Genomic DNA, 27,121 nt, shown 5'->3' on the forward strand with positions numbered 1-27,121 from the left:
GGAGGATTGAGAATAAATGTGAAATTAAAGAATGAGTTTGCTTGTATTTGGTATAAGGAGGATATGTTGTAAAGAAAAGGCCTGCCTTCTACACGTTAGTCAGGGCCTGAAAATAATGACAGGTTTCAGAGTAGCAGCCGTGTTAGTCTGTATTCGCAAAAAGAAAAGGAGGACTTGTGGCACCTTAGAGACTAACAAATCACGAAAGCTTATGCTCTAATAAATTTGTTAGTCTCTAAAGTGCCACAAGTACTCCTTTTCTTTTTGAAAATAAATGAGTTATAAAAGACCAGAAGAATGGAGTAGGGAGGATGTCTGATTTAAAAAAATAATGAGATAAGGGAAAGTTTCTAAAACAATAGGGATGACTGCAGATGATTTAAAATAAGAAAGAATCTGGTCTTAAAAAGCCAACATGGGCCTTCCCACCCCAGAGTTACCTTAAAAGTAAAGCTTATGCAAACCCCGATACAAGGCAAAAGCTATTGGTCAGCAGGAAGGAGGGGAAGAGGAGGAAAGACTATAGGAGAAAGGAGGTTGTAATTCTTATCTGGCCAACATGCAAGTATACAGATCACATGCTCATGAATACTTTCTCTGTATGGGATGTAGTGACTGCTGATTTTTAGGAAGTTTAGAGTAATTGTATAAATACCATTCAGCCTTTAGATTAAATAAAGGAATTTATGGTTAAGGGAGTGTTGTGGTAATACCTTGCATAAATAATGCCAACAGAGGAGCGCCCCCTAAATATCCATAACTCTACCTCACCCTTATCCTCCTCCAAATCCCTCTTTAAAATTCACCTTTGCTGGGATGCTTACAAAAAAAATTAACAGCTAAGCTCCTACTGTGCTGAGATCACATACTATGCTGATCAATATGGTCTCAGTATTTCCTTGTACTTCTGCCTGTACCCAGCTGTTGTCCCATCTTTTACTTAATTGTAAACTCTCTGGGACAGGAAGTTTCTCCTCCCTCCCCGCATTTGCACAATGCCTAGCACAATGGATTCCAGGTCCATGACTAGGGATCTTAGATGCTACAATACTTAAACATTGTTTAACTATGCACAATTAAGAATCTTTGCATGAGTGACTTCCAAGGTCACCAGAAGTTGGTGGCAGAGCCAGAAATTGAACCCAGCTTCATTGTCCTTGTGCCTCATCAGTATGAGAGAGTTCTCAGTTATATAAAATTTATTAAGCCATTCTCCAAAAATCACAAAGTACATTTGGACTGACACTTTACACAAATCCTGCCGTTAATGACTAGAGACAGAAGCATCTAAAGCAATGAACACCAAAAGCAATATAGAGGAATGCCTGCAGATCACTAACTCTTCTGGGGCAAGGTACACACTGTTGAATATCAACAGTATTAAGTCTTTTCTCTGTCTGGGTGAGTTCTGGGAGCCCAGGTCTATGCATAGAGATCCTCTCTGTCTGCAGAGTAGACTTCCCCTTCCTGCAACAAGGCGAAGTTGAGGAAGTGAGATGGGCGATGGACCTCATGGTAGAACTCCTTAGGATTCGCTAGCTGCAGCTCGTACTTCATGTTGGGATCATGACGAACACCTGGAATTAAGCAGTCCCATTTCAGTCCCCATGCCTGAGGCTTCTGCCATTTCCACCTACCCAACCTACCTTGTTCTTCACAACCCCTGCAGGAAACTACTAATCATGTTTAAGGGACAAGACTGCTGTGATTAACACATGATAAGCTGGACAGACTTCCTTCCTCTTTAGCTTTCCCAGAATCATTGCAAGCCCCTACTAGAAAAGAAATCTCACCTGCAGTTGGGTGGAAATATCAAGAGAATTGAAACCGGGGGAGGGAGGCGTGTTCCCACACACCCAGTTTCTTTAGGCTGAGCTGTTGGTCAGGCACTCCCTGCAAATTCCAACCCCCTTCCTCATGCCAAGTGTTGTGTTCCCCATTCTTGGGCCATGCCAGGGGCTGTACACACCCCTATTATTGTTCTTTGTGTGGGAAGTCATTCAGGGTGTCAATGTGTTACAAGCTGGGCAGAGAAGAGACAGGGATACTATTATGCTGGAAGGCATTAAATGGTACCATCAGCCAGTTTGATCTACAGACAATATCACAGATGTGCTTGAAACTGGTTCTCCTAAACAGATAGCAGGAGCTGTGTCCCATTTCTCCCCTTCCAGTTTTCTAATTTGCCTTTAAAAAAAAAAAAAAAAGGATTTTGCCCACTGATGCCTAAAACATTCCCTGCAATTCTGGCCTTCATCAGCTGAGGCATTCAAAAGTTACCATGTCACAGACAGGTATTGAGTGTAGGGCTTTGAAAACTCAGTCAACAAGCTGCTCAGATGTGATACAGGGTTCAGAGCACCAGTAACATTCCCCTTCCCTAACTGCCTGAGGAGGCACACAGCCTTCACTTTTCCAAGGAAGTCAGCCATGATCTGTGCTGGCAGGGACTCACCCATGAAGTTGTAGTTCCAGGATCCCTGTGCTGGTACCATGAAGAAGCCAAGGAAGCGGTCTGACAGCAACATCTGCACCCTCTCATAGTGGGATGGCAGGTAGCCCTTAGGGTTGTTTCCTTTGTCTGTGTTCTGCCTGCCCCACTCATAGCCACTGGGAGTCAGCTTGTAGGCGGTCAGAGTACAGGAGCCTGGGGTAAAACTGAGAAGAAGGAAAGTGGTAGTGACCAAAACTGCAGATCAGGTGAACCCTGAGATTGAAGGGAGGAAGCTAAGTGCTAACATTCCCTGCCTTTTCATCTGAAAGAATTCTACCTCTAGCTCAGGGATTGGCAAACTTTTTGGCCCCAAGGGCCATATCTGGGGATGGAAATTGTATGGCAGGCATGACTGCTCACAAAATTGGGGGTTAGAGTGCAGGAGGGGGTGAGGGCTCCGGCTGGGGGGTGAGGGCTCTAGGGTGGGGCTGGAAATGAGGAGTTGAGGGTGCAGGAGAGAGTTCCAGGCTGGGACTGGGGTTTGGAGGGCGGGAGGGGGATCAGGGTTGGGGCAGGAGTGCAGGCTCCAGGTGGCGCTTACTTTAAGCAGCTCACAGAAGCAGTGGCATGTCCCCCCTCTGGCTCCTATGCAGAGGCGTGGCCAGGTGGCTCTACGCACTGCCCTGTCCGCAGGTGCCGCCCCTGCAGCTCCCATTGGCCACAGTACGCACAGAGCAGGACAAGCCCTGGACCCCACTCCCCGGCCGGAGCTCGAGGGCCGGATTAAAACATCTGAGGGCCAGATGTGGCCCCTGGGCTGTAGTTTTCCCATCCCTGCTCTAGCTCATGGTCAAAGTGATCCACTTCCACAAAATGAGCGCAACATGTTGAGTCAGTCTCCTACACCATCCCCTCCCAGTCTTACCTTACTTTAATCTATGTGCTAAACCTGCAAACACAAAACAGACTATGATATCCACCCGTACTCCTAAAGATAGACAGCTCACAGCACGCACATTCCACACCTGGCCACAGCAGCTTGTCTTCAGAGGCCTGGATTTAGATTATTTTTTTCCTGTACCTGGCTCAGGCAGCCCACAGAAGCCAGGACCCAGGAGATTTTTTTAGTGAAGGCCTGGCTGCCTTGCGCACCTGCAGGTGATGATGATTGTTTTCTCCCCATCCCATGAGGGATTGTCAGCCATGACCTTGGCATGTGTGGTGACATCCTGTGGCGAGAGCTGAGGGGACTCATTTGGTTGTGTGTGAATCCATCCCAGGGGCTCCATTTCCTAATGAGAGAAGACTCAGAGGTAGTGACCGGTAAGTGAGCTCACACACATATTATAGCCTCACTGTCTATAAATCATTTGAGTAAAAGCTTTCCTTTCCCAAAAGGGGAATGGACCCCAAGTGAGGGACACAGGAATGAGACTCACCTTGAGGTACTCATGTTGCGGCAACTGGCCAGGAAGATGCACCGTCTGATGAGTTCCCCACTGGGGCACCATCACAATGCACCGGATCTCCTTCACTTGGGGATTATCTGGAGGGCTCACACCATACAGGTACCCTGCAATCTAGAAATATGCACAAACATCAGTAAAATCGTTGGGTATTTTCCCTGTAAGGCCATGACAACAGGGTGCACCCACTCTACTTTGTGTTTCCAAGGTCAACAGCTCTTTGTTTAGGGATCTTCACAAGCAGAGGGAACAGCTCCATTTTTTTCAGTGGTAGAAGCAATTTCTACACAAGAGTGGGGACATGGAGTTTTTGGAGCTGAACTGGAATTCAGCTAGTGTGTAACCCCATCACTGATGCTCAGTGGAATTCTCTTCCACCTCTGGGCCTTAGAGAATCAGAGGCAGGGTTGAGCCTCCAGGATTGGCATGCCCCAGTGTGATGAGCTGGCTTTTAAATGTAGGCTTGCTGCACAGACTCACTTGGGCCCGGAGATCTGAGATGCAGATGAATTTCTTCAGCACATTCTTGGGAAGGATGTAGGTGTAGCCCGTTTCCTTGATGTCATCAGACGAGACATAGATGTGGTTTGTTCTCAAGTGGAGATTGGCAGCAGAGATTGCTCTGTCAATAAGAGATATTATCCACCAGCTCAGTAACCAATCTCACCTGACTGCACTCGTCCTTCCCACCCAGCATAGCAAGCCCCAGACCCCTTCCATTACCTGACTCGCCACTCTGTCTTGGAGGAGAAGGTCTGAGTTTCATAGTTGCTGGTGGTGGAGGTGATGATTTCATCACCATGCTTGTTGACAGTGCGGGTTTGCGTGGCCGTCAGCTGCGACTGCTCCTTGGTTTGCTTCTCAATCTCGGCAATCTGTTGTCTCTGCTGAGAGGGGGCAGAGATCTCCATCCCCAGGATAATATCTCTGATCTCTGACTGCGTCAGAGATGCCACATTCACACTGAAAAAGAGAACTCACCTGTGTGGCTAGATGTTCTAAGATGTATTCCTGAAACACTCTCCCCCCACTGAGACATGAGCTCACAGAACACTAGCTAGGGGGAGAATGGAGCAAGACCCAGTTGGGGAGAGGAAAGTGGCTCACAGGGACATATTGAGTGCAGCCTCCACCTCAACAGCCCTTCAGTGGATGCGGGCACAAATGCTCGCACTGTACACATGCCATAGAAGTTTTGATGCGACACTTTATCTTCCTAGCTGAAAGTGATTAACAGAAATAACTAGCTTCCCTATTGGTCCAGGACTTCCAACTATTTGTAGGGGGAGAAAGCTGGGGCCCCCTTTAAGCCTCCCTCTCTGCCAGGTGGAGGAGTCTGGTAGTACAGTTGTTACTGTGGGAGAGAAAGGGGTGGTAAGGGCTGGTCCTATTCTGACATCTCTCTGCAGCTTACTTGTTCTTTTTCCCATAGTCTGCGAGGATCAGGTCCTTGAGCTGCACTTCAACCTTGATCCACTCCTCATCTGTCAGGGTGGGCCAGATGTGGTGAGGCTCCGTTATGGTGGTCTTGTCTGGTTTCAGGATCACTTTGGCACGGTCATTGTTTACATGCAGTGCCCGGAGAATCAGGATCAGACGTGAGAATGCCTATGGGAAGACAGATGCATCCATTCAGCAAGGAGAAAAGCCTGACATACAGGAAGATATTGGTGATTTACTCCTGCTTCAAGGGACAGTTATGTTGCAGATAAAACACAGAGACAGTTCTGAAGTGAATGGTCATTGACTTGAAGAAAAACCGAAGCACAGTCTGGTGCCATTGCTGTGACTGAGGATTCCTGGTACAGAAAGTCCCTGAATAAAGGATGGAGATCCCTGCAGCATTGGCTTTTGCTGCAAGTACCTGGCAGCAAAGCAAATTATGTCTAGGCAAGCATACTGCACTGCTTTGATATGCAACAGTTAGAAAGGGGACCCTCAGCTGAGACTATCAACTATAATACAAATAATTTGCAAAGCAGCCATTCAGGGTGGACCCTAGACCTTACCGTGTAGGAGGAGATGGTTTTCAGCCAGTCATCATAAAGGTTGAAGAGAACCATTTGGGGCTCAGTAGCCTTCAGGATGAGATCTCCAAACTTCTCAACTTTCAGGCAGGCCTGGAAGGGCAGCTGCAGCTCTGATCCTTTGATCACAATGTTTGGGAAATCCAGCAAGTGCACCTGGAGTTCAGAGAGAGAGAATGAACGAGAATGAACAGGAATAAAACCACACAAATTCTTCAGTATCTCCACCTGCCCCTACAGATCGTAGAATCCACCGTGGAGCTGCTTAAGGATTAATGCCTGGGCAACACCATATTTAGTGCATTGATACAGAAAACTCATCCCTCTCTTGCCCACTCTGAAGTAAAGCAGATAACCCCCTGCTCTACAATGTAAAAGGGATTTTATAATGGTGCCCATCCCCATAGTATCTGATCCTTTACCTCAAGTGGGTCCAGCATGCCCTTCCTGGTGACTATGATCTGCTTGGGCTGCTCCTCCACAGGGAGGGAGCGAATCAGGGCAGCCACTTCCTCAGCAGTCTTCCACTTGGCCAGCTACAGAGGAAGACAAGGTTAGAATACGATTGCACACATCACCCACCCCTTCACAGGAGAAAACAGCCTGACCTTTGGGGATGAGAGGAACCCTTGAGTAAGCACCACCGCCTGGGTCAATACAGTGAAATGCTCCTGTTAATAAGCATGCTGGGCAATTACACCATCTTGCTGTGCTCCACCAGCACTTCCCTAGTCTGGCTGGGGAAGTGAACTGATTATAAAGCTTAAGGGGAGTCAATTCAACCAGTCACTTTGTGACGAGCCCTCTCAGCCTCACGTCACTGGTGCTCTCCTCTTTCTGGGAGGGCTGGAGGCACAATCCACTAGAGCAGCTGCTGTGACAGTGAGTATACGATTTGCCAAGCCCTTGTGCTGAGGGAAGGCTGTAGACAAGTTAGGATTCCAGCCCGTGGACCCTGCTTAGGAGTGCAGACTCTTTACACTTCCAAAAAGCCAAGGGCCATGACAAAAATGCACCCATTAATAATGAAGCCAAGGAGTCCTGTCCTATAGTAGAGATTCGTCTTAGATCTCATTTTATTAGGACTTCCCAGTGCTCCAGAGACTATCAAGGTCCCACATGGAGGAGGAGCCTCCTGCTCACCATTACTAAACAAGTCTCCAGAAGTACCTAGCATGATTCCCTGGCCCACTGTCCCCAACATGGTCCCTGGCTCTTACCTGGCCCAGACGCTTCTGTCCTGCCCACACAGATGTATGGATGATCTTTAGGAAGAGCTGCCCAGTCCTGGGATTGAAGATGAAAATGGCCCCATTGATGGGCTTTGTGGTCAAGTTCCCTTCAAAGGTCTGTAAAAAACACCAAGGTGAAAACATTAATGCGAGTTGTATGTGCTGGGACCAAACAGTGACAGGACAGCAAACACCTGTGTAATGAGTTCTGGTTCTCAACCCCACATAAATGTAACAGCTTCTGTGTATGCATTGCACAAACTTCCATGTCCATTAGTTCCCAGGCTCACCAGAATCCAACAGATTACATCATTCCTGCCCCGGACTCCTCTAGGCACAGTACGCTAGCAGACAGCCCTCCTTCCTATTCCCTCATCAAAGGTTCCTCCCACTCGCCACACTCACCTTGTGAATGGTAACTCTGTACACATTGGTGTCATCTACAAACCAGATGATCTGATTGGAGAAGAGCTCCCCATAGTTCTGGGAGGAGAGATAGGGTTCTGTGGGCTCTGATGAGTAAAGCTGTAGCCCCTTGCGGATACGTTCCCTCAGTACGTACAGTGCAGGGTTTGCCTTCATAATCTTGGCCATAGCCTGCTGAATCAGAGGCTTGCTCCCTGGGAACCAGTTCCCATAAGCACTGGGGAGGAAGCAGCACAGCATTGGATCAGTAACAGATTTCACCACAATTCTAGCTCAAGATCTGAAAGGCAGCAACAGCCTTTTTCCAGAGAAGCAGCTTGGAGCATTGCCCTTCCCCACACAGGCAGGACCAGATGCTGAAGCAGTCAGCATGTCCCATAGCTGAGATGTGGTCCATCTCTGACCCCAGTGCACTGCTCTCCCCACAATGCCCTTGGGAGCTGTTCATCTGGCTACCCCTCCCTTGGCTTTCTGGCACAATGACGGGGGAAGCCACAAAGACCACAGCAGTAAGTATACACACAGCAGTCTCCAGAGCAGCTACTCCACTGGTACTGGGGATCCCCATGGAAGTGACTTGGCCTTCAGAAACCGCTCCCCATCCCCTTAGCGAACAAACAGTTAGCACTGTAGAGAGACATGGCTCCATCTTTCAGGCCCAGAGTGAGCCTACAGAGGAAATCCCCCAGTTAAGAATGCAAGCAACCCCAGGACTGGGCCAATAAAACAGATTTGCTGTGGCCCAACCCACCATTATTAAAAACTTAAGAATTAGCTAGCCCTCACCACATTCATTGTGTGTATCCTTCCCGCTCCACCCCCTTCCTCTCTGCTACCTTTACTGGCACAGGGACTGCTCTATTTGGTCTGACACATACCCAAGGCGCCCTTGGCACCGTGAAAGTTTTGGCAATAAAGATGTTGCACTCCCAAGGCTGGGGGGGGGGGGGGGTGTCTCACCTGTGCAAGTTATAGGCCAGATCAATAGCAATGAGCACTCCAGTGGGGGAGGGGTAGATACTCATGTTGTCCGTGGTGTAATCCAGGAACTTGGCTCTTGCATAGCGCTCAATGTCATGGGAGTCATAGTCACCCCAGCGCAGCTGGATATCAATCCAGTATTTCTGAGTGGTGGTACTGTCCATCACATCCCTGGGGAGCAGAAAAGAAAAACAATCAACTCCTACCTCCCAAAGGGGAGCTGCAGCCAACCCTGCTGCAGTTGTGGCAGCGTCACCTTTGGCAAATAGCACTTACTGCCAAGTCTGAGCGCTAAAGCCAATTGTTAATTATCCAGAGGCAGCAAGACCCAAGTTTAGGGAGACTTCATTGTCACACCGGTGCAGAGATGCCTGAAGGAGGAGATCAGCCTCAGATCAGGCAGGATTGCTATTGTTCTTACATGTAACTGGAAGGGGGTCATCTCCCCCTGAGGAAAGTCTCAGGTGGGGGCTCAGCCATGTGAAATCTGGGGTGAGGTGCACCTGTAAAGGGACTGACTCCAGTTCACATCTTAGGCCCCCAGGGAAGCAGGGTCACCAGCAGCACTACGTTTAGTGCTGTAGCTCCTTTAATATTGAGTGTTAGAAGTAAAGTGCTTCAGGGAGACGGACAGCAGCAGAAGTGGCACACAAGGTGCTTCTGGCAGTGCCCTCCCTAGAAAAACCAATACAGATGCAGAGAAGGAGGAACACTGAATGTCCTGAACCAGGGCCACAACTGTCACCAAGTCATTGTTGGTGGACAAGCCCCTGATCTATTAGGAACCCAAAGATACCCCTGGAATGCCTGAGGGGCTCTGCACCCCCACAAGAACAGGGAGGAGACACTGGACAGCACTTACTTGGAGTCTGCAAGCAGCGACGGCCGTGACACATTCCATTTATAGGAGGCAAAGAGGAGGATATCTGCACAGGAGGAGTTCATCTTATAGGACTTCCTGGGATGGATGGTCTCCTTCTGCACAGTCTCAATCTCTAGAGCATCCAGCTCCTGATCAAACACCTGGGGAGATGGCAATCTGAATGAGGCAGAGAGCAGTGCGCAGGAGGGCGGGAAGAACCCCTACCCCAGCAACAGCAGCAAGCAGAGCACCAGGGAAAGCCAGCTGTGTCCCCTTGCCATCTCCTTCTGCCCGAGGTCACTGGGGGAGGGTTCAGCCACACTAACTCCCATAGCAGAATAGATGCTAAATGATGGGATTTCCCTGGGCAATCTCCACTGCAAGAGGCAGACTGTTGTAGGTTAACCCCTTGTTTCCCAAGAATTGGAAAGGGACTTCCTGGGGGCACTACCGGTAACAAAAAGCCTCCTTCCAGCACTGCAGAAACAGAATTACACATGTGCACCCCCTTCCTCAATGCCCCACTCACTTGACACAAATCCATTACAATGCTCTCGTGAATCTTTTGCCACAAGTGGGCTCGGAAGATCTGAATGAGGGAAATCTTCAACGTGGGGATCTTGCCATGCATGAAGATACCTGTCAAATCTAGTTGCACCTGAAACCCGACATACACCTGAGAAGAGAACAGCAACCATGAGAACATGTCACAACACAACCAGCCCCAGGCCTGGGTGCGCCCAAGATCATAGAATTAAGCCAACTGCTGCTCTAAGGAGACATTTATTTTTACCAGTATTAGAATCTGAAGTTACTCTTTAGAATGTGCTTTGAAGGACGGTGAGAATTAAAGAACTTGCCTCAAAACACAACTCATCTAATTGTCTTCTACAGAGATACAAGTCCATGGAGAAGGACTTCACTTACATTGGCTCTGTTAATGGTAGGAGACCACCAGAGGGTGAATCGTCTGTTGGGGATCTGGTTCAAACCCGATCTCTGGGCATTTGTCAACTTCTTCCACTTCATTGACTCCTCAAAGCCACTGGCCTTCTCCCTGAAAGGAACAGATGCAATCAGCTCTGTAAGAAAGCCATCCCTCCCCAGGAAAGGGAAATTGGTTTACTCCACAGAGAAGACCATACATAGTACAGAGTTGGGAAATGCATGGCTAGAAAGTGCCTTGAGAGGTACATTGGCACAGGAGGCTGGACTAGGTGGCCCTTTCAAGGTTCCTCCCAGCCCTGCATTTCTAAGATTTTATAATCTTGTCCATCCCCCTGCACTGAGTCAACAGTGTAAGACTGTTGTAAAAAAGCAAACATTCTGGCGGTATTTGTAGGAATGTTGTAAGCAAGACATGAGAAGTAATTCTTCCGCTCTACTCCGCACTGATTAGGCCTCAGTGGAGTAGTGTCACCACTTCTGGGCACCACAAAAGAGCAACAAAAATGATTAAAGGTCTAGAAAACAACCTATGAGGGAAGATTGAAAAAATTGGGTTTGTTTAATCTTGAGAAGACTTAGGGGTGGGGGGGGGGGGAAAGAGAATGACACGAGAATAGTTTTCAAGTACATAAAAGGTTATTACAAGGAAAAGAGAAAAATTATTCTCTTTAACCTCAGAGGATAGGACAAGAAACAATGGTTTTAAATTGCAGCAATGGCAGTTTATGTTGGACATTAGGAAAAAAACTTCCCAACTTCATGGTAGCGAAGCACTGGAATAAACTGCCCAGGGAGGTTGTGAAATCTCCATCATTGGAGATTTTTAAGAGCAAGTTAGACAAACATCTGTCAGGGATGGTCTAGATAATACTTAGTCCTGCCATGAATACAGGGGTTTGGACTGGATGACCTCTCAAGGTCCCTTCCAGTCCTACAACTCCATGAGGCAGGATCAAGAGTACTTAGACCATCCCTGACAGGTTCTTAAAATCCTGCATTCCACGATGTCCCTTGAGAATCTATTCCAGTACTTAACTATCCTTAAGAGTTAGAAAGTTTTTCCTAATCTCCCCTGCTGCAGATTGCTTCTCATCCTACCTTTAGTGGACACAGCCCTTAAAATATCTGAAGATTTAGCAGGTCCCTACCTCAATCTTTTCTCCAACCTATACATCCTGTCCCCACTCCATCCCTTTTTAAGCTTTTTCCCACATGAGAGGTTTAGAAAACCTGATTTATTTTTGTTGCTTTCCTGTGGACTCTCTCCAATTTGTCCACATTGCCCAAAACCAGACAGAATACTGCAATCAGAGACCTCACCAATACCGAGTTGAGAGGAACAATTGCCTTACAGGTCTTAAATACACCACTCCTGTTAATACACCCCAGAATACTAGCTTTTTTTTTTTTTTAAACTGTACTAAGTTATTGTCTCAATTTGTGATTCACTATCACCCCAGATCCTGTTTAGCAGAACTATTGCCTAGCCAGTTATTCCCCAATTTTTCCTCCCCAAGTGTAGTACTTTGCATTTGTCTTTGCTATGCTATAGTGAGACTGTTGGGGGAGAGGGATAGCATTAGCACTACACAGGAGAGAGTAAGATTCCCTGGAGACTTTCTGTAGAAACAACAGAGCCCAACCCACTGGCTGTCTACAGGCACTCGGCTCAGATACATATGGTTCAGGTGGTTTGCTGTAAACCAGTCAGATGAGGACCAACGAAAAACCAAGATATAACCAGGGACTCCTCTGGTGTGCCAGTGAGATCCTACATACATGCGACTCCCACCAGAACAGGGCCTTTCCTCACCAGAAGAGACCCTCCCAGGTTGGGAAGTAGGTTCCCTTGAAGAGGGTGTGCTCCAGGATCCCCTCCACTCCACCCAGTGCTTGGATCATATCTGTGCGGTAGTTGTTCAAGTTCCAGAGCTTCCCATCATGGCGCTGATGTGTCCACCAAAACGGGTTCTGTTTCAGAACCTGTATACAACAGAAAAAGGATGTCAGGGTAAAGAGGCTCTGCACCCAGCCCAGCTATTTAACCCTGCAGCACCCACACTGGAGATCTCACTAGTGCTAGTAATCAAAATGCCAGTGTTAATAAGTAAATTATACGACGCACTGGTGGAAAAAGGAGGGCTGACCCAGAACGTGAATTCACAATGGACAAAATCAGCCTGGATTCAAAAGAAGATATTTAATGGCTTTCTACTGGTCAGCATTTTAAAAGTGATAAATAGGGAAAATTTATGTTAGAAAGCCAATATTTTGCAAAGAGTGCCACTGAGTCCACATGCCAATTCTCAAGATCTGGTCACTTAGCACCCAACAGAGCTGGGTTCTGTATGCCCCTGCACACTCCCAGCAAGGAGAGTGCTGTTTAAGGATGGGGTAGGTTACATTTCCTGACTTTTTTCATAAAAGGCCTTTAGCAGTCCCAGCTCATGGGTCTAGTTCCTTCCTGAAGCACAGAGACCAGGAAACTGCACCTGCTGTAGTGCAAAGAGGAGAGGACAAATAGGCTCCTCCACCTTGGCTGGCAGGTGCCTGCCACCCAGTAAGTGTCAGAGCTTCCAAAGGAAATTCCCTGTTGGTACCTGGTACTGTTTGAAGTCTGTCCTGACCCTCCAGCCTTTATCATAAGCAAGGGTGTGCCGGTCTTTCTGGAAGAGGGTATTAATGCGAGGAATCCCTCTGTCCCATGAGTCCTCTAGATCCTCCAGAGTCAGACGCCTTGACAGAGAAAGATTTATTTCATAACAATGGATTTAAGCGCAAAGACTCCAGCCAAATAAGGTCCTGGCTTCAGGAGTTCTTAGCCGGGGGGCCTGGCGCAGTGCATGTACAAAGCAGTGGCCCCTCTCCTAGGGACGCCAGCAGCGGTTGGGCCCTGCCCGCCTCCAGAGAGGCAAACTCTGGAGGTGCAGGCAGCTGGTGACTTCCCCACTTTCCCGGGGTAAGGGAGGCCAGCTTCGGCTACGGGGCTTCGGCCATGCAGTGGCAGGCTGTGGTTCCAAGCTCACCACCCCTACCATCATCCCTAGGCCCTGCTGCCTCCCTGCCCACCTCCTCATTCAGGGCTTAATTTGTCCTGGGGCTGATTAAGTCTGCTGTGGAAAGTGATATTAACAAACATACAAATATCACTTTTCACAGCAGAAGAAGACTTACCAGCTACCAAGTCTTAGAAGGAAAAAAAAAAGCGCTCAACCAAAAAAGCAAAAACCAACCAACCACAAGACAAGAACATGCAAAAAGAGCCTTATTTGTGTTTCTATTCTGCTTAGGTTCATTAAAAATAAAGAACTGTAAATTTTTATTACTGAGTCTTATTTATATAGGGTTTTTTCAATTACAAATGATTTGGATATACATGTGCATATTTATTTGTTTTTCCTAAACTTAAGTATTTTAGGAAAAATTGTCAACATGGCCATCAGCAAGATTTAGTGGCCGCATTCTGAGGCCACCAAAAAATTTGTTGAGAGAACCTGTGCTCTAGACTGTTTCTGCTAGGAAGCATCATCCATGTCCCAGTTACCCTGCAGAGGCTGTCCCCACCATCACCAGGAGATGGAATGTGCCACTAGAGAAACCCAGCAGTGCTTGGCCCTTTGTAAGAAACCTGGGCTCAACAGGGCCTTTATGCTCATAGTTAAGTGGAGTTCTGAAGATCAGCAGGGTCTCCAGGATTCTGCTTACACACCATACCATTCTCTCCCTCGACAACTAACCCATCTGAGTGCAGAGTGGAAACACACCTGTTCTGGGCAATAGCCTCCTGCCTCTTGAGGGCGTATTCTGCCCACACTCTCTGTGAGTCAATGAACTCACTCTCCCATGGCTGGATGTAGCGGTACAGATTTGGGATCAGTTGGTCTTCCTCGTGGCTCATCCCTGAGCGGAAGTGAGTGATTCCGACATCTGTCTGCTTGGACCATCTGTAGCAAAGAGGCAGAGGCAACAAGTGAGGGAGGGCGGTGGGTCTGTCATGGCTAAGTACACCACCAAGGTCGTGATGGAGATGACAGACCCCTATAACAGGGCACAAAGGTTAAACGGTAATGTACAGGGCAGAAGGTCCCAGTAATACCCCACAAATCCTGCCAGAGCCCCCGAACGCTAGTGGCATTCTTGGAGTAAGTATTTCTCTTCCCATTCTCAGAATCTTGCACAGAGCACCATGACTCACCTCAAGTCAGACTGGGGAATAAGAACATGGCCCATGGACAGCATGCCCAACCCCCCCAGTTCTTTGGGGGTGTAGAATACTACTGGGGGGAAGCGGCTTGGCATCTTGGAGTTCAAGCCAATTTTGATTCGGGTCTGAATCTTGTTCTCACACTTCACAAGCAGGTCAAGCAGCTCCTGTGTGTTCACAACAGCCTCCCGGAAATACGTCATCAGGCCAATCAGGGCTGTGTTCCATTTGTTCACAATCTAGAGACAAAAGCAAAGGGTCATCATCTCAGCAACTCCAGCCAGTGCCTAGGGATAGCCACATCAGACACCCTCCTTGTTACCTTTGTGAAGGTTGTGGAGCCAGAGGCCATGAGTATCTGCCTCACTCGGTTGTGAAACCTCTGCATAGACTCATCATCCACACGCAGAAAGCACTGAGCTGTGCGCTCCTTGGTCACCTGCAACAGAAGCACACGGACAATCAATTCAACTTAACTGGGAGTCCCCTATCCAACAAACGTAATGAGGTGATTTCCACCCCTCCTACACCATCATTGAAAGGTGTCACACACACACACACACACACACACACACCCTCTCTCCGGAGGGTATAGGGAGGTGGGGGTGAGAACTTTAGGAGACTTCTCTGCACTCATACTGTAGTTAAGAAGTTACCTTTCATGGTACCAGCACAGCTTCTCCGCTCTTTAGTCTTCATGCCCACCCACTTTTTAGTTTGCACCAAGATCCATTCACAGACCCTCGATCTCTTCTGGACAAGAGCTAATCCAGCCAGCTCTAGCATACGCACTGAACACAATTAAACTTAGCACCTGATGCTCTAGGCCAGCAGTGCCGAACTGACAGCCCACCAGAGTATTTCATAAGGTCTGCTTCAACACAGTATTCTAATGACCGAATCATTAGTGTCTATCATCATGTTTATATCATTTTAGCTTACACACTTGTGTAAACAGACAATGCTATACATAAAAACAAACTAACTAACTTAAGATATCAATCAATACAGGTGACTTTAAATCTTATAAGAACATGCAGAATCTGTTTGGTCCACACAGTTTATTTGGCCCTCCTGTGTAATAAGGTTGGGCACTACTGATGACTACCTCTATTACCATCTCCAAGGGCAGCATGAGCCCAGCAAATCAGTTCTACTCAATCCACATTAATGCAGAGCATGACCACCATCCACTCTGAGCCCTGCTCTGATCTGGGCTAGACTGCTGTTCCCAATCCTGCCAGTCACTTTCCCTACCTCATTCTGCAGGTTCCACACACCATCCTTGTGGGTGAACTCCTCATAGCTGGTGCGGCACTTGGGTAGGATGCGGCACTCAAAGCCGCACATGTTGAACAGCAAGTTAGGATTGTCCTTGCTATAAACAGATACAAAGCTGTTCTCCCACTGCACTGTGGTGACTGAGCGAGGCAGGCGGTTCTTAATGTCCCAGAATACGGCACGGCCACTGAAAGAAAGAACACAGTATGAGCCTTGGCTGACAAGATACCCAATTAGTGGGGTAAAAACAGAGACACAGGTTAGTTCCTCAATCCCTTTCCTCCCATGCAGAGCTGCACAGGCACCCAAATCCTCCTTGACTCACAACATGTCAGACGACTTACAGATTCACATCATGTTTCATGAGCCGCATCCGGGCATCTCGGGGCCAGCACTTCTTGTTGTTGTAGCCCACAATGTTCTCATTGTTGGGATCTGGATGCTCCGTCAGGTAGCGCTGGATCAAGTCCCTTGCCTCATCTGCTGTAAACCTGGAAACTCATATTAAGGGAGGAGTGGGTTACAGGGTTGAACTCGCAGGGAAATCCCCATTCAGCCTGGACAGGAAAGGAGAACCCCTGAAAAGATGGCGAATAGCAAGGGTGTTTGTGGACCACACTAATAGATGCACAATGCCTGCATCCTCCCGCATGAGGTGCATTCAGAAACTGCATTAGCACAGACAGTAAATGTCATGTTTTTTCATGCATGTTTCTGTGACTACACATCCAGAGATCAATGCCTGCTAACTGCAAAAAAAAAAATCAGAAAAGCTACACCCAGCGCATGCTAAGCTGATTTTAAAAAAATTGGATTCCTCATATATAACTATGGACCTGCCATGCCTGAGCTTGAGAAGTCAGTTCAGTTACTGCAGCTCAAGAACAAGAACTCAAATGGGGCCAAAACTGGCTTTACCGGACAGGCTGAGAAAGAACAATCTCAGCCAAAAGGGTCATTTCTCAAGTGTATCAGCTCCTTTTAAGAGCTTAAAATGGAAGTAGCCCTGCATTTGACAACACTGCTACTGCACTGCATCCATGGAGCTAGATAAAAGCTTTCCTTGTCTCAATACAGCTGGAGAGCCCACAGAAGAGTATGCCAGGAGGCAGAATGTGCTTCAGCACCAGCCACTTCATTCCATCTGCTGGAAGGGAGCAGGGATATTCCTATGTTTGGACTGGAGAAGAACCAGAGCCATTGCCCTGTGGATCAGTACCATCTCAACTGTACATTCTCTGCTGGCACACGAACACAGCTGGCAGAGAAGGATAGGCACCCAGGCGATGGTTCCTACCTGAAGAAGATGTGAATGCGGTCAATGTATCTGCAGAAGAGGCGGATGGGATGGGCCACCTCAGTGGCAATATCTTGGAAGCTAAGGAAGTCATTTGGCATCTGTGGTGGGCCGGCCATCTCGCTGGCTCGGTGAAGGCCCAGCACCAACAGGTCCATCACCAGCCCATAATACTGAACGATGAAGGAAGCAAACTGCAACCCCCGAATAATCCCATAGGAGTTGGTGTGGTTCATGTCCTGAGGAAACAGAAGACAGCAGTGAGAATCTGACTCAACTATGCCCCTGCAGACTTTTCAGCAGGGCTCTCACTCATCTGATGCAATTAAGTTAATGGCAGTTCAAGGGCTACTCCAACAGTCGCTCCTGAGCAGAACTCTGGTAGTGCTCTTAGCTCCCCAATCCTTCAGCCTGCCTCTCCTCTCACCCTGGCAAAGTCTCAACTTCTCCAAGGAGATGTGGAGACAGCTGAGGACTATAGCCTTCCCACTGCTCCCCAGTTTCCCCCAGGCTAATCGTTACCTTGTAATTGATCACCACGTTGTTCTTAGCTGTCATGTAGTCAGCAATGTTATGATCAACGATAAGACGCAGGAGCCTGTTGAGCAATGTCAAGTCAATCTTCTCATACATCTTCTCGAATCGGGACTCCAGCATCACATTACATTCACCCTCACATGTTTCCCAGACATCCTGCAGATTGTTAATGCCTGAGGCAACACAAAAAAGCCAGTTGCACCATCAGCAATGATGCTGCTCCCTCACTCCATTAGCACCATCCTATGGAGGAATAGAACATTTTCAAGCTCCCCACTGTCATTCCTTTTAGTCGGCCTAGTTTTTTATTGAAGAACCCTACAAAAAAAAAATGGGGACTGGGGAGGAATATAGCCATCAGGAATCTTCAGAGAGTGTCCTCACTGTATAAAAGGTGTTTTTAAAATTACTGAATCCAGTTTCTGGCAGAATATATAGCTACTGTACTGAAAACAAGCTACAAGCTACTAAAAGAAAGACTTTAAATCACTTCCCAGAGGACACTCTGGGACAGACAGCTGACCCCCACTTCCACCCCAAAGAACTCCTACCTACATGAAAGACAGATGCCTACACTGACCTTGGCACCATTTGTACACCAGCAGTGGAGGCGGTTCAGTGTCAGCAGGTTTGATCCAAGGAGGGAAGAGTCTTCGCTTGTCAGCCTCATACCACAAGTACTGATCCAGATAGGCATCTGTAATCTTCTCCAAGGGTTCAACATCATAAACAGGAACCAAGTGACTGTAGAGATCCATGAACTCAATACCAACCTAATGAAGAGGAGACACCAAGCTGGCTTACACCAAGGACAGGGAAAGTAAGGGGTTGATCCAACAAGATTCTAGGTACAAATTAATCTCTGCATGCAGAGATGCAACTCAATCCTAGGTACTCTGAAGATACTGCTAGTGGTCTATACTCTGGCTTTAACCAAGACATTTACCTCTTTAAAGGCTCTCTGAGTCAGAAGGTGTCGTTTAATTCTGGACAGAGCTTCATGGGGATTATCATACGCCTGCTCAATAAGGCCCAACTCCTCTCTCTGCGACTGATTCAGACGGGATTTCACACTGAAAACAAAGAGAATTGCTCCTAAGTCCAAACTTCGATAGAATGACAACTACCCATGACCCTCAAGGGAAGATTCTCCACAACCAGACTGGACTTTATGGCACCCTCCGATTACAACTCCTCCCATATGCCCATGCTACACACGACTCATGAGATTCCAACACCTGTTCCCACCCACCAGGAGAGCCTATATGAAAATTCCAATAAGCCATACCAAAGCCTCAGTAGTACAGTATAGGCTCAAACCTTCATTAGTCTATCAAGAGACACTACTATCATGTTGAAGCTCAGATATAAACTGATAACCATACAGCATTACCCAGCACAAGTATCAGTTCCTTGGCAGCCAACCACACCCTTTCCTCTCCTTACCTGTAGGCTTCCTTAAGCCTTTCCAAGGCCAATATGAGCAGCTTGGTGTCATGCTTGTAGGAGAGTGGAGGGAAGGGGATGGGCGAGAACCTCCTGCTTTCCAGCCAGTGCACGGTGGTGGTATACACTGCAACAGCCTCTTCCGCAGTGATGTAGGGGCCATCCTGTAAACAAACCGCAGCAGCACTGTCAGCAGCCATCAAACCCCGCTACAGAAAGTCCCAAGCTCTGGCCACCCCTAGCCAGCATCCCAGCCCCACCTTCAAATAATTATGCTGCCTCTCCTGCTCAGCTTTCAGGTAAAGCCTGGTCAGCCGACCCAGGTTCTTCTTGCACACAGTCTTGTCCACAGTGGCACCCCGACGGATCCGCTCTCTGTTGTAGTGAGCTGTGTTAGTCCACCAGTCAGCTTTCGCCTTCACGTATCTCAGGATCATGTTTTCAATAGGAGTTGGCAGCCCAGGAACCTAGGGAGGAGCGGAAGAGTTAGGAAAACAGGAGTTCTCCGCATGACTGACTGAAATTAAACTGAAGAGAAAGGCCATGCAAGGTACTTGCCTTCCAGGGGATGTTGGCCTTCCAGCACCTCCAGGCCTCACTCAAGTGCTGCAGGATGGTCCTAGCTTTGTTCTGCTTGATTCCCTCTGGCATCATGTCTAGAATGTCATGCATAACTGCAGCTCTTAGCTCCAGGTCAAAGTGAGATTCCACACGCTGCTTGGTTACAGTCTTTGCAACACCCTTTGAGTGTCGGCCTGGAAGAGAAAACACATTTCAGGAACCTGGAGACCAATGGGGCAGTGTCACTTTGCCCCCCATTGTGAGATCCACATGTAAAAAAGGTGCTACAGAGACAGCAGGAGTCCAAGCAAGTGGCATAGAAATGAACTACACAAACAGCAGAAGTGAAACACCCACAAGACCCCAGGCCACTGTGCCGAGAGGAGGACAGTTAATAGGCTATAGGCTTCATAGAGAACTATTAAACCTCAGCTCCACTGGGAATCTATATGGGCTCCTGGGAAACCAATGTTTCCTGAAAAAGTAGTGAACTGCTTTCACTATTAACATTTCATGCCCAGGTTCCATTTTAAGTGCTTTTCTTGAACAAGGAGGCTGGTTTTAGAGCTGACAAAGAGGTAGCATTTATCTTCACCAAAGCAACCCCTCCATCTCGGTTTCACTTATTGCACATACCTTCAAACTGTCTGGCCAGCAGGTTGCCCAGCCATCGCTCCAACAGTGGGGTAATGCCTCTCATGAAGAACAGCCATACCCTCCAGCCTGGAGCCCAGAAACCACAGCCAGGCCCCTTCCCCACAGGCCCCTAAAGAAGAGAGGCACAATAACTGCATGTTACTTAATGACATTCCAGGAGGCCTCCCTTCTCACACAGCTGCATTGGGGCAGTCACTAATCCATGGGGAAGCAGTACTTACAGTGTTAAATCTGTAGTAGATGAGATGCTTCAGGTCCTTGCACATACGAATCTGCCTCATCAGTTTGTACTTGTACCTGTACATTCCTGTCAGCTGTCCCACATGGGCAAAAATATACTGCAAGCCATCTGCCAACTGAAACACAGCGTGCATGATTAGGAGATGGCAATGCACTTTATCTAGAGGCACTCTCTAGAAGCCACACTTTACACTGCCAGGAGTAAAGAGTGCACTGTGCTGAGCAGAACTCCTGTGGGTCCTCAGCCCTCCCTATAGTAAATAAATCAGGAATTGAAGTATGATTAAACTGTCTCAGTCTGAGCTATTCCTTAACTTCAGTCCACTCCCAAGCCTCTCTCATACTGCTCCAATTGCTCCTCAGAACAATGCACCAGTCAATCATCCATTCCATAGAAGTTAGCCATCTGGTTCCCCTCACCCAGCTCCTAACCACTTATTACCAAATTAGGCTCACCTGAAATGCATCCACATTTCCCAGTCTGTACTGGACATGGCTATCTACCACCAGTTTGGTCAAACGCAGAACCTCTCGGCACAGATGGAAAGCATTACCAAAACGAGACTTCTTTCTTTCCTGGGAAGGGAGAGACCAGGGTACAGGGACTAGAAGACATATTGCTATGTTGCAGCCAGGCAGCTTCCAGTCACTCAGACAGACAGTTTGCAAAGTGAACAGCTCAGGGTCAGCAACAATAGCCCTTTATAGCATTTTACCTCAAGGCACTAAACAAATAAGCAGCATGAAGTAAACTTAACAGGTTTGCTATCTCTTGCTGCACAAAGACCATGAAAGCCAGTTCTCCCCAGCCCGTCCTTAAGAAACAAGCAATGGCCCAGGAATCCACCCAAATCACCAAAAAGGTGGGTTCTACACAGAGATAGGGGAAATAGGAGGATGGATGGCGGATGCTGCTGCTACACTAGCCATCCAAGACCTTTACTATAGAGACTTCAGTCCCAAGTCAATCTGTCTGGTGATGCAGGAGATCATTTCAGAGGGAAGGACATGGACTAGTACCTTGGTGGTGAGGGTCTTGACTGGTTTGAGATTGAAATTGTAGTCCAGATGGAGATAATTGAGGTTCTTCCTATGAATCAGCAAGTTCAGCATATTGTAACCCTGGCGGCACACCTGCAGCCCAACCTCCACCCAGTCCAGCTTTGTTGATTGGAAGAACTTTGTTGCCTTGAAGGAGCGGAATAGGTACCTGGAGATGGGGAGAGAACAATGGAATCAGCTGCATCCCCAAAATAAACCAGAGAGAAGCTCTCAAGGAAACAGAGCATCACTTACCTCTTCTTCTGAGCCTTGGGAGGTCTGTGCTTGAGTGCATTCAGAACATAGTACTTCAGCAGCTTCTGGTAGGAGACCCTCACTTTCACCGGCTGCCCTGCTGGGCAGTGCTCTCGGTACCTGAGGACAAAGACCACAAACTTCAGGACTCTAAGGAACACTCATTCTCATTTCCCAGATTGGAAGTAATGTCCCTCAGAGACAGGATAGCCAGCCAGAAGTTTGCAAGGTCTCCGGCAACACTGTTACCACCTGTGGCTTCTTCTGTATCATCTTCACCATACAGAAAGAGGCTGGATAGGAAACTGTGCTATTTGGAGCCTCTCTACACAACCTCCATGCTTAGGAGAGCGGTACGGCCCCAGTACCATGGAATCCAACCAAGTCAGATTCATCGAGGAGCTGGAAACTGCACTAGTTCCACTATTGTGGCTGCACAGACATCTCCCTTAATACCACAGGCACTAAACCACCAATGCCCCAAATAAAGAATGTTACCAGTTCTTGACCAATGGGATGTCTAGAGCTCTGCGTGTCCTGCCAGATCTTAAGTTAAAGGGTCGAGGGGCCCACAGCAGTGCAATGCCATTGGCCGTGTTGTCCGTGTACAGCGGGGTGTCCTTCAGGAAAGGCTCCACAAATTCTGGTAACTCAAACTCTTCATCATCATCAGGCAAGGGTTCCTGACTCTAGAGTGTGAAAATGCCAGACATAATCAGCCCCACACTTGCTTCAACTCAATCTCCCAAAAGTCCTAACCAAACAATGGAACTGGGATGGCTACACAATGGCAGAGGAAGAGCAAGAGATAAACCGACAGTGCTGACTAACACAGGGGACAATGCAAGCTCTACATACACACTGATGGTCTCTGAATTAACTTTGACCTCAGGACACATATCTAGAGGTAACTCAAGGGAGAGGCCCATTCAATGCACAGCCCCACTCAAAAGGGCTAATAGTTTGAAAACTTTTTAAAACAATGGAGTGAATAGATGCTGGCTGTATTATACAAGAGCTAAAGAACACAAATGTAACACAAAACACATCAAAGGTGCATCCAGACTTGAATATTAGGATCAGGTTTTGGTTAACTCTAGCAAGAGAAAAGGCCCCGAGGAGAGTGATTAAAATAATGAGTCAATGGAGACGGTGAAGGAAGAAGTCAGTGAGTGGAGATTTCTCCTGTGAACAAGAGTAAGAGGAGACATGATTGTAGTATAATCTATTTAGGTATTAGGCTATGTCTACACTACAGCCGGGATAGAGGCTCTGAGATCAATCCACCAGTGGTCGATTTAGCGGGTCTAGCGAAAACCCACCAAATCGACAGCAGATCGCTTTCCGGTCGACCCCTGTACTCTACCCCCGATGAGAAGAGTAGAGCAAGTCGAGTGGAGAGTTTCTCCCATCAATACCCCTCCCCCCCCCATGGTAACTCGACCTAAGGTACGTCAACTCCAGCTATGTGAATAATGTAGCTGGAGTTGTGTAGCGTAGGTCGACTTACCACAGTAGCGTGGACATAGCCTTAGTGAAGAAGTGTAATTTGGTGTCCCTGCTCTCAAGTGCTAGGAGGCAGTAAGAGGATCCTTGAAAGAAAGGTAACAAATTTAAATGGAAGAAAGGAAATGCTTTACATGCTTTTAGTTAAGTTGTGGAACTGGCAGTGGCAAGATATTACTGAGGAACAATAAGATTCAGAAAGGATTAGAGATTTATATGAAGGACCTAGTCTCCAGACTCATCTGCAGTGCCACAAGAGCTAATGATCCTCCTGCTTGGAGCTATAGGTCTGATCACCAGCTGGGGTCAGTCCTTTTACAGAGGAGTTTATGCCTTTCCCTGAAGTACCCATGCCTATCACTGTCAGACAAGGTTATCACACTAAGCTGGAGCCCCTACCCTCAACATATGGTCTATGCTAGATCAAAAAGACCCTCTTCCATCACTCTAATGCAGTGCATCCCTGGCTCATGGGCGCTCAAGAAGTAACTCACCTTGACAGAGTGCCTGTGAGAGATGGGATTGATTAATGGATCGAAGTAAAATGCTGGCAGGTCAGGATCCTCTGTTTTAATGAAGACCACATTAGGAGTGTGATACCTGCAAGATACAAGTATTAGAGCATCTGACTGAGTACAGCAACTTCTCCACACCCCTGCCTGCAGTGGACGCTATACTCACCAGGTCAGGTGCACATGGTGTGGCAGGTTGTTGTACAGGTATGGGAAGGCAATCTTGTACTCTGTCCTGATTGGCTGTCTGATGATTATTTTATTGATGTCATTGAATTCATTCCAATCTTCATCCCTTACATCAGAAAAAAAAAGATTGTTAAATGAAAGTGCAGAATGTGACAGGAAGGCGAAGGTCTTGGATCAAAGATGCAGGGCAGTGTCCCCAGACACCGTTCTAAACTTCTTCAATATAGATTCAGACTCTAAAGCAGCATATTATGAAAACCCAGTAACGTCACTTCATCGGAATCTAATCCGCCAGCAATTCATTTGGGGAAGACAACACACTGAAGCTCCCTCCCCCAGACCAGGCAAGTACTTTTTCCCCTCCCCACCAAAACTCATCACTTACTGGAGGTTAATATCTCTGACCAGAGGCTCGAACTTGGGCCCCCCAGGAATAGCCATGTTCAGAGCCTTAGAAGTGAAGAAAGCCTTCAGATCAAACAGGTAGAAGTAGTTGTCATCCACGAGATCCGTCAGCAGCTGATTAGCTAGCCGGTATAATGTGGACATCATGGGAAGAGTGAATTGCCACCGCTGGTACGTGGAACCGTTCACATACCTGCGAAGGGGACAATGCACAGATTAGCACTGCAGGGCCAGAAGGCTACAAAGCTGCTGAAACCCATCCCTCTCCCCATCCCCTTAACAGGAAATAGGAAAGAAACAGCTATCTCACAGGTCCCTCCCGAACAGAAGCAAAGGCTGCATGGCTATTCAAACCCACTGTAGACAACAATACAACTTCACCGGCTACTAACCTGGCGCTAAACTCAGCTCCCTCCCCCAAGACATTTTCCCCTAATATCCAAGATTTAGACATGAATATTTGGGATCATAGACAACAGTCCCAGGCAGCACATATTGCCACCAAAATTTCCCCCAGAAAACTCAGTTTGTCACCAGGTTAAAGAGCTTCTGATATGCTCTAGTCAAGCATCATGTATGAAATACCCTTAGTCCAGGTATGGCTGACTCAGTCCTTCATGCTTCCAGGGAGATGAACAATGTTTCATTCAGCTGACTGTGCAGAGGTCTTTCAGAAGAGACCTCAAAGGCTAGGGGCTTGCCAGCTCTGCATTAACACTAAAGGTCCCAGACCAGTTTTCATAAGAGTAGAATTTCCCCAGGTTTCCTTGGCAAAACATCTCCCCATATTCCGCAAGCCATCTAATGTCCTTGTCCCCAAGGCTGCACAATTCTAGGCTGCTGTGTACAGAGTTTATACAATGCTTTGGAACGCTTTACAATGAAAAAGTGCTACCAGAAAAGGGTACCCACTTCCTGTTGTCTTTCAATGGCTGGTGGTCATAGAACCAATCCAGGACAGGGGCATCTTCCTCTGGGTCCAGCTCAAGCTGTATTGCCTCCAGAGGCTCCACATCCAGGATATTGTCAGCATAGTCAAGAGGGGGCTCTTCATCATCAAATGGAGGGAACCTCATCCTTTTGAAGTGACGTCTGTCTCTCTTCTCTCGTCTCATCATGATCCACATTGACCTGGGATGAACCAACAGCATTAGATATAGCCTGTATTGCAGATTCAAGAGAGATCAACCTGCAGATCCCAATGCGCGATTACTGCAAGTGCTTACCCCCACTGTGAGATGTAGACTGGTTCTATGACCCATGGAATCTCATTCACGAAGGAGATAGCACCAGTGATATGGTATAAGACCGGAACATCTCGGATTTGTTCCCACGGCATTGGCATGTTCTCCAAGAGCTTTAGGACAGCATGGGGCATGTACTTCAGGGCACTGCAGGAAAACAACAAAACAAAACAAAACACTTGAGTTACAATCAGTATTCTTATAAACAGACAGTGACCAGCCTCCCCCCTTCTTACTGAAACCCAAATTCAAGCTGAGAGGGCACTGAAGCTAGATGTTTCGCAGGCCTCCCCAACTAATATGAGATTCCATAGGAATGGAGCAATGACTGACGGTGGCTGGTCACTAGACATCCCTGTTTTACGTCACAGAGATGCAAACAGAGCTTTCCTGCAGAAGCAGTTTCAGATACAGTGAAGGGGTTAGTACTAAAGCGACAACCGCCCCATAGTCATGTGCCTTCATTGCATACAGTAACCCTAAGCTGAGGCTTTAGAGCAACTGTTTAATTCTAGGGTGGCTGCCTGGGTTTCTCGTTCTTAAACTTAATAGGCAAGCATAGCAGTCTCACCTCTCTGAATATCTAGAGCTCCAAATGATTAAACAACTCATTTCTTTTGTAGTTTTCACTGACAAGCAACTGAAGTCAGACTTTAAATATGTGCTGGCTCCTCTTCCAGTGGGGACAGTTTCCCCCTTTACAAACCTTGTTATGAGAGCCCAAATGGCAAGAGCTTACGGTTTTCCAAGTCACCTGAGGAACTGATCAACCTCACCTTCAAGGGAATTACAGCTCCTTTTCTTTCCTTACAGTGTATTTGCAGCAGAGAAATTCCCATGGGGAACCACCTGCCTGCCTCTACTGCACAAAATGCAAAATGTAGTTTGGGACTTTCTAAATCCCAGAATGCTCTGGCTCACCATCATGCTTAGACACACCAAGTATGCACAAAATTCACTGGGGAGACTGGCAGTTAGTTGAGCAAGGCAATGAGGCTTAGCATGGAGGCAACTGGGACCAGAATTCTGTAATGCTGGTGAGGTGCTGTGGCGAGGATGGAGGGAGGAGCCATTCAGCTAGATGATCAAAACATTCACTGTGATGGTCAGGACATTGGCATGCTTCCAGAAATCTCATGGTAAACTAGGATATTAATCAACCTAGTGATGGGGAGGTGGGGAAAGAGAAAATCCAATATTTAAGAATTACTATGCATTCCTATGGTGATAAGCAAGCTTGTGCTAGGGAACATACAACTATTTGCATCTTTAGAACTTGCTGCTTCATTCCTGTGAACATCCTTCCAAAATTAATGGACCATCCAAACACTGTTCTGCTATGGATCAGCAAGAAAAGCGTTTATGTCGAC

The 27,121-nt window shown here is 47.4% G+C and overlaps 1 protein-coding gene across 1 annotated transcript in view; it reads right to left on the reverse strand.

Annotated features, from left to right (window-relative positions):
• Nucleotides 1–1,185: 1,185 nt before the first annotated feature.
• The window catches only part of PRPF8 (pre-mRNA processing factor 8), a 28,695-nt gene continuing 2,759 nt past the window's right edge, over nucleotides 1,186–27,121 (reverse strand). Inside the window, exons 4-43 of the mRNA XM_038375295.2 lie at nucleotides 25,734–25,898; nucleotides 25,420–25,638; nucleotides 24,488–24,700; nucleotides 24,083–24,208; nucleotides 23,896–24,001; nucleotides 22,394–22,584; nucleotides 21,896–22,015; nucleotides 21,620–21,809; nucleotides 21,056–21,175; nucleotides 20,581–20,715; nucleotides 20,339–20,468; nucleotides 19,700–19,896; nucleotides 19,402–19,608; nucleotides 19,142–19,305; nucleotides 18,642–18,768; nucleotides 18,276–18,468; nucleotides 17,681–17,868; nucleotides 17,159–17,397; nucleotides 16,206–16,352; nucleotides 15,838–16,048; nucleotides 14,903–15,019; nucleotides 14,572–14,819; nucleotides 14,141–14,320; nucleotides 12,977–13,112; nucleotides 12,190–12,359; nucleotides 10,356–10,485; nucleotides 9,958–10,104; nucleotides 9,429–9,589; nucleotides 8,546–8,737; nucleotides 7,565–7,802; nucleotides 7,148–7,276; nucleotides 6,350–6,463; nucleotides 5,910–6,083; nucleotides 5,315–5,508; nucleotides 4,624–4,863; nucleotides 4,381–4,522; nucleotides 3,874–4,014; nucleotides 3,587–3,726; nucleotides 2,456–2,658; nucleotides 1,186–1,577 (exon numbers count right to left, since the gene is read on the reverse strand). Coding sequence (XP_038231223.1) covers nucleotides 1,423–1,577; nucleotides 2,456–2,658; nucleotides 3,587–3,726; nucleotides 3,874–4,014; nucleotides 4,381–4,522; nucleotides 4,624–4,863; nucleotides 5,315–5,508; nucleotides 5,910–6,083; nucleotides 6,350–6,463; nucleotides 7,148–7,276; nucleotides 7,565–7,802; nucleotides 8,546–8,737; nucleotides 9,429–9,589; nucleotides 9,958–10,104; nucleotides 10,356–10,485; nucleotides 12,190–12,359; nucleotides 12,977–13,112; nucleotides 14,141–14,320; nucleotides 14,572–14,819; nucleotides 14,903–15,019; nucleotides 15,838–16,048; nucleotides 16,206–16,352; nucleotides 17,159–17,397; nucleotides 17,681–17,868; nucleotides 18,276–18,468; nucleotides 18,642–18,768; nucleotides 19,142–19,305; nucleotides 19,402–19,608; nucleotides 19,700–19,896; nucleotides 20,339–20,468; nucleotides 20,581–20,715; nucleotides 21,056–21,175; nucleotides 21,620–21,809; nucleotides 21,896–22,015; nucleotides 22,394–22,584; nucleotides 23,896–24,001; nucleotides 24,083–24,208; nucleotides 24,488–24,700; nucleotides 25,420–25,638; nucleotides 25,734–25,898 — 6,739 coding nt within the window. The 3' untranslated portion in view covers nucleotides 1,186–1,422. The remainder of the gene's footprint in view (nucleotides 1,578–2,455; nucleotides 2,659–3,586; nucleotides 3,727–3,873; nucleotides 4,015–4,380; nucleotides 4,523–4,623; nucleotides 4,864–5,314; nucleotides 5,509–5,909; nucleotides 6,084–6,349; nucleotides 6,464–7,147; nucleotides 7,277–7,564; nucleotides 7,803–8,545; nucleotides 8,738–9,428; nucleotides 9,590–9,957; nucleotides 10,105–10,355; nucleotides 10,486–12,189; nucleotides 12,360–12,976; nucleotides 13,113–14,140; nucleotides 14,321–14,571; nucleotides 14,820–14,902; nucleotides 15,020–15,837; nucleotides 16,049–16,205; nucleotides 16,353–17,158; nucleotides 17,398–17,680; nucleotides 17,869–18,275; nucleotides 18,469–18,641; nucleotides 18,769–19,141; nucleotides 19,306–19,401; nucleotides 19,609–19,699; nucleotides 19,897–20,338; nucleotides 20,469–20,580; nucleotides 20,716–21,055; nucleotides 21,176–21,619; nucleotides 21,810–21,895; nucleotides 22,016–22,393; nucleotides 22,585–23,895; nucleotides 24,002–24,082; nucleotides 24,209–24,487; nucleotides 24,701–25,419; nucleotides 25,639–25,733; nucleotides 25,899–27,121) is intronic.

This window comes from Dermochelys coriacea, chromosome 17, assembly GCF_009764565.3.
Source record: "Dermochelys coriacea isolate rDerCor1 chromosome 17, rDerCor1.pri.v4, whole genome shotgun sequence".
Classification (NCBI taxonomy): Eukaryota; Metazoa; Chordata; order Testudines; family Dermochelyidae; genus Dermochelys; species Dermochelys coriacea.